General features: G+C 39.9%; 1 protein-coding gene across 1 annotated transcript in view; it reads right to left on the minus strand.

Annotated features, from left to right (window-relative positions):
* Positions 1-5614, minus strand: part of pepd (peptidase D) — a 71619-nt gene extending 66005 nt beyond the window's left edge. Inside the window, exons 1-3 of the mRNA XM_036543191.1 lie at positions 5521-5614; positions 3826-4009; positions 2104-2231 (exon numbers count right to left, since the gene is read on the minus strand). Coding sequence (XP_036399084.1) covers positions 2104-2231; positions 3826-4009; positions 5521-5537 — 329 coding nt within the window. The 5' untranslated portion in view covers positions 5538-5614. The remainder of the gene's footprint in view (positions 1-2103; positions 2232-3825; positions 4010-5520) is intronic.
* Positions 5615-6000: the final 386 nt, after the last annotated feature.

Here is a 6000-nt window from a genome sequence, read left to right on the forward strand (position 1 = left end):
ATAGGCCAAAATTCAATCAGGAGCAAACTCACTCATTTTACACTGGACCTTGATGGTGTCTCCCTTGCCCCAAGTGCAGCCATCAAGCCACCAAGACCTCGGTGTTGTTATTGATCCTGAGCTCTCTTTTGAAACTCACATAACTAACACCTCTAGGACTGCCTTCTTCCATCTGAGAAATATAGCCAAAATCAGGAAAATCGTATCGCTGAAAAATTAATCCACGCCTTTGTAACATCCAGATTAGACTACTGTAATGCCCTCTTGTCAGGATGTGCAAACGTCTCATTAAAACCCATTCAGCTGGTATAAAATGCAGCTGCTCGAATCTTAACTAAAACTAAACGCTTTGAGCACATTACCCCAGTTCTGGCTTCTCTCCATTGGCTACCAATTAAATACCGGATCGTTTTTAAAATACTCTTACTCACATTGCCCCTCCGTATCTTAAGGACCTTTTTCACCCATATCTTCCGCAGAGAGCCCTTCGTTCCCAAAATGCCGGGCTTCTCATCATTCCAAGAGTGGGCAAAACTACTATAGGCAGTAGAGCCTTTTGCTATCAAGCCCCTCTCCTGTGGAACAGCTTACCCACCGAGATTCGGGGAACAGACTCTCTCTCCACCCTTACATCTAGGCTCAAAATATATCTATATAGTAAATCCTTCAGCTGAAGGACATGGCCTGGTGCTGGTGTGGATCACAGAGTCTCTGGTGGACTAAGTGGTCATTGCTTTCATGGACTCCGTGCCGTGATCTGGTGTTGACTGTCTTAGGGCTCTCATGACTATGCCGGTCCCTTGCCTCCCGTCACCTAGGTATGCTGCCATAATGTTAGCCTGCCGGGGTTTTTCCTTGTTGCACACTGGCACCTTTTTCACTGCCCCTCCTCTCCTGCCTCTCTGTTCTACATCCCTGCCATTCTTATCATCCACTAACCACTGTTTTCTGTTTGCTTCCTATCCCTGCTCCGGGCTCCTGTCCGGAGCTGTAGCCCAAGCATCTCATCCCGTTTTCCAGTCTACCACTTTTCTGCTACCTCGCTGCCCTGCCCATCAAAGTCAACTGCGTTCCAAGAACCAGACATCCTAGGAGACATTCTTATAATCACTCTGCTGTTAATTACTATTGTCTATCAATCTTAAATGTCTTAAAGTACATTGTATAACTTGTCTTTAACTATCTGCCCAGTTCCAGCCAGAAGCAGATGGGCTCCCCCTCTGAGCTGGGTTCTGCTCAAGGTTTCTTCCTGATAGGGTGTTGCCTTAGGCTTGCTCTCAGGGGGTCTCAGGTCTGGGAACAATGTAAAGCTGCTTTGTGACAACTTGTGTTGTAAAAAGCGCTATACAAATAAAAATGAATTGAATTGAATAGGGGGTACTAATGTACATGTACATATATTTTTTCTCACTGCAGTCAGATTTATTATTAAAAACATATTAACAGTTTCGACTAGGCTCCCCTGTGCATTTGACTCCATTTTGAGAACAGGAGTACAGATCAAAAACTGAATTAGGCACCATACCCTTACAGTATAGTTTTTCCAACTACCACAATACTATTTGAAGCCAGAACAGGACTAATTAGGCAGACATAAATCACATCAAAAGGAGCTCAAAGGAACCTGTATAATACAAAGAAAATAAATCTCCATACTGCACTGGGACACTTGGACAGCATTAAGCGAGTATATGAAGGACTTTCAGTATATTTAATCTATTTGAGGAAAAACAACCACAATGGACCAGGGCAAAATGGAAGAAATAAATGTAGGCCACTTAACCACACAGGAAACTTTCCTCCAAATATTGACCAGTGTACTAATTTAGTTCTATTACAAGTGACAGAATGTCGCATTTTTAAAATGATTTGATTACTTTAGCCTTCACATGAGAATGCCCTTGTAGAACTAAGGGAACTATAGGTCATAACACACAGTAGAAGGCATGCGTGAGCTAATACTTCATTCAACAGGGAAACATTAGCAAACAGCCACAATCACATCCACAGGGCCTGTCCAATATTTATATAGGTAATTTATGAAGGCTGGAATGTAATTTCATTCCCATCAGACTGAAGGTAAACAGAAAGGGAGTGACATACTGTCCCATCCATGTTGCGTAGCTCTCTGGCAGCTTTGGGACAAACAGGACAGCTTTGCCCGTATCAACATCAATGGCTCCATAGCAGTCAGCCTCAGTCACACCAAAAGTCCAATGGAAGAAAGACTCCTGCAAAAACACAGACCAGAACATTCAGGGAACAAGCTAACATTTTTTTCAGGTCAGCTTTTCTTGGCATTTTACATATTTTACATATATAATTATCTGGGGAACAGATAATTATATAAACCCAAAGCATTACATAATTTCACCAATTTAACACTTATCCACCAATACATTTCCCATTTGACAGACATACAAAGAAAACATAGTCATAATACAGCAATACAATACAACGATACAAAAAATTTACAAAAAAAAAAATAAAAACAAACTATAAACACTGGAATAAATATTGGACAGATCTGCTGCTGTGTCTGCACATGAAAAGTGTACAGTGATTGGCTTTGTTTAGCCTTGCAGTTGAGAACTCCATTGCAATAATTTCTTTAAGGCTTAGGAGTTATTGAGTAATTGCAATTTTGTTTGAATTTGTTTTTGCTGTACCTATACTTTGTGCATTTCTGTAAATGGGTTTCCCAGTTAGCTGTTGATGATATAACATCCAATGTCTTGATGCATATGCATACATTAAACTCCCTTCAAAACATTCATTGGAGGACTGTAGAGCTGCAGAAAAGTGTGAATGAATACATTCACAAGGGCACAGAAAAATCTGAATGATACAAGTACATTGTGGAATACTGATTGATATTCAACTGATAGAAACTCCACACTCAACACATGAACAGACATTTTACTGAAAATACCAGCACACTGGAGGTACCATCTGTGGTGAAAGATCAGAAGGATGCAGTTCAGAGAGGAGAGCTGGTTCATTAATCATGTTGTAACAAAACGTGCTGTATAAGTTCTGCATGTTAGAAACACTCTGCCCCCTTTTTGATGAGGCCTATTATTCTAAGCCCATATGCACGATTTAGCTTTGGTCCAAGGAGGATATTTGGAGGCTACCAAACAACCAACTAGTTACAACTACAGTAAAACTTTGACTTTTCTGTTTTGCAGTCTCTGCCTAGGAACATTTGAAACAGCTGAACAGAGACAAACAAAACTGTTAAGAAAATAATTTTTCAGCCCCAGAATGTAACTGAGGTGCTAGAACATTTCAAATCATTATCACTAACAGTATGCAGCCCAGTCTACAATGCAACATTTACAGATCATCTGTGAAATACTATCAGTGCAGGCTTCAGTACAAAGATTCACAATGCATAGTTTCCATATAGAACACTTGGGTCAGTAATATTGTGTTAAGGGTGAGCCACGCTGAAGCAGCTGATGCACATGGGAAGTTATTTTCTCTTCTTCCCATTCCTCCCTTCTGTCATCTTATAGAAAAACATGGTATACACCAAAGTGAAATATTGAAGACTGATGCAACATGGCTCAACACCTGAGATGGTAGAGTGAGGCTTCACAAACTCCTGAGAGGGTGGAGCGACCGAGTTCTGTTCACCTTTAACATGGGGGAAACCAATCTAAAAGCTTCTTTCAATAGCAAAACAAAAAATTGTTCAAGTCAGAGGGTCACTGATATCACACAATATTTCCAAATAATGCAGGGTTCATGGAGCCTCACATGGCTGCTCACTCTGACCTCAGGTAGGTTTATAGACTGGGTGGGCTGCAGCAGTTTTACCTGGCGAAAAAGAATATCCGTGTCGGTGCAGTATCTCTGCTTCTGCTCTCCACCCTGCAGGACCACCACAGATTTGGGGACCACACCCTCCTTTATCTTAAGGCCCTGGCAGAGGCGATGGCGGTTCTCTGCGAACAAAGCTGCAGACACTCTCAGGGTGTCATTCCCCAGCCAGTACACAGGTCTGCAGTAAAACAACAAGTCAAAGTGCCACACTTTCAGTTTTACTGCTTCTTAATGATGCTTCATGTTTCATAATAGCTGTGCCTTTGCTCAGGGACAGATATGCAATAATAACTTCATACCTAGGATATTATCTAATACGTTGAGTGTTTTCAGGAATGCCCAGTGATTTCCCTAAAACAAGATCAAATACCCTGATCCCCATATCACGAAGGTAAAGCTCTTTATTATCACACCTGTAATAGCACTTTGTGTAGACTCATTTGGACAAAAAGCTGCTTGCCTCAGCAGTGCCACACAAACTAACCTAAGATAAAAAGTGGAAAGTATAACTAGATTTATGTCCTGTATGATATATCTCAAGATAATTTGTCACCTTTGGTCATACAAAAAAGCTGTTCAGTAAGTAACATAATCCTGTGCATTTATGTGATCAAAGGTCATGCGGATAAAAGTCTGAATTTGTAACTGCCGTTCTCTCATCAAATACATATTTTAAAACCTCCAAGTGTTCTGAGAAAGTTTCCAAGTCAGGTTTACCCAATACTCTTCATTAATATCCTCAATTTATCTTTTGATTTCAGAAAAACTCTGAAAAAGAAACATTTCAGTTCTACAGTTTTATATTGGTCATTTATCTGGTTTATTAAATCATTGTGCCAATACCTGATACAATGAGAGCTAGAGAGGTTAACGACTTCTTTAATCCTGACAATTATATTCGGAATGCCTCAGTGTAAAAATGGTTGCTTAGTAAATGCGAACCCATGATAAGCTTAAATTTTTTTTTACAATATTTTCCCACTCAGTAAAAGATCCTATATCTTATAAGATCATGTGATACCTTTGTTAAATTCAAGGAAAATCAATCAAGTCAAAAGACAAAATGGAGGCCTTCTTCTCAAGTCCAAGACTTTTCAACAAATGTTGCAAAATTTAATTATATAAAATTGAGTCCACAGTACACAACTTGCAACATAAAGGAATTACAAGTGTAGTCAATTGTGCAAAGTAATCTAATTTAAGATGTACTTTGAAATATGACCGGTGGCTCACGTAATCCACATTAAAAGAGAGAAGAATGACTTTCCACATTTTTTGGTAGTACAACCACGGCCAGCTAAATATCTCGACTCTTATAACTAACTAACAAGCTCTAATGGGAACTTTTGAGCAACGTGGCTGACCGGGTATATAATTCGTATGTTTAGCATCAAATATAGCGTGTAAACACTTGCCATGCGATATCAAATTTCGCTTATTAGTTATAAAGCCAGCGTTCAACAAAGAGACAAAACAAAAACACAAGGTAGCCTACATTACGTTTACAGACGAAAATCGTTTGCTAGCCAGCTAACATTACACAACAACACACGTCACATACAGGAATCAATTTTCATAAGACACGTAAATTTATTCCTCTAAAGCATAAGCTTAAAAAAGCACGTGGCATAACAAGCACACTAGTAAATTCAAAAGTACAATCTGAAGACTGAAATCAACGTAACATACCCGCTACTTGAAGCCATGCCGTAGTTTCTCAGCCTGTCCTGTCATGTGACGCCAGGTCTCTCTCTCTCTTTCTCTCTCTCTCTCTCTCTCTCTCTCTCTCAGGAGTCAGCTGATTGTGTATATGCTGCGTCTACTTCCTGCAAAACGAGGAAGAGACGTTTGCGTTGCAGGGTGTTAACGATCAAATGAATATTATGAACACATATATATATGTGTGTGTCTGTGTGTGTTCAACAGCTAGCGAGTTAGTTCAATATTTCAGGTGTTACCATTAGAACTAGAAGTTAGAACCGTGAATACACACGCAAGATATGTCGCGATCTATATCAGTCAGTCCTTTTTTAAAAAATAACTAAATAAATGAATTTGCGCATGTTGCAGTCCAGCGCAGAATTGACCGCGACATATGTCTGGTGCGCACGCGCAGTTGTTGTGTGGAGCCGGAAGTATCGAGGAGAATTAAAAAAAAAAGGTGAAAGG

This window comes from Megalops cyprinoides, chromosome 13, assembly GCF_013368585.1.
Source record: "Megalops cyprinoides isolate fMegCyp1 chromosome 13, fMegCyp1.pri, whole genome shotgun sequence".
NCBI lineage: Eukaryota > Metazoa > Chordata > Actinopteri > Elopiformes > Megalopidae > Megalops > Megalops cyprinoides.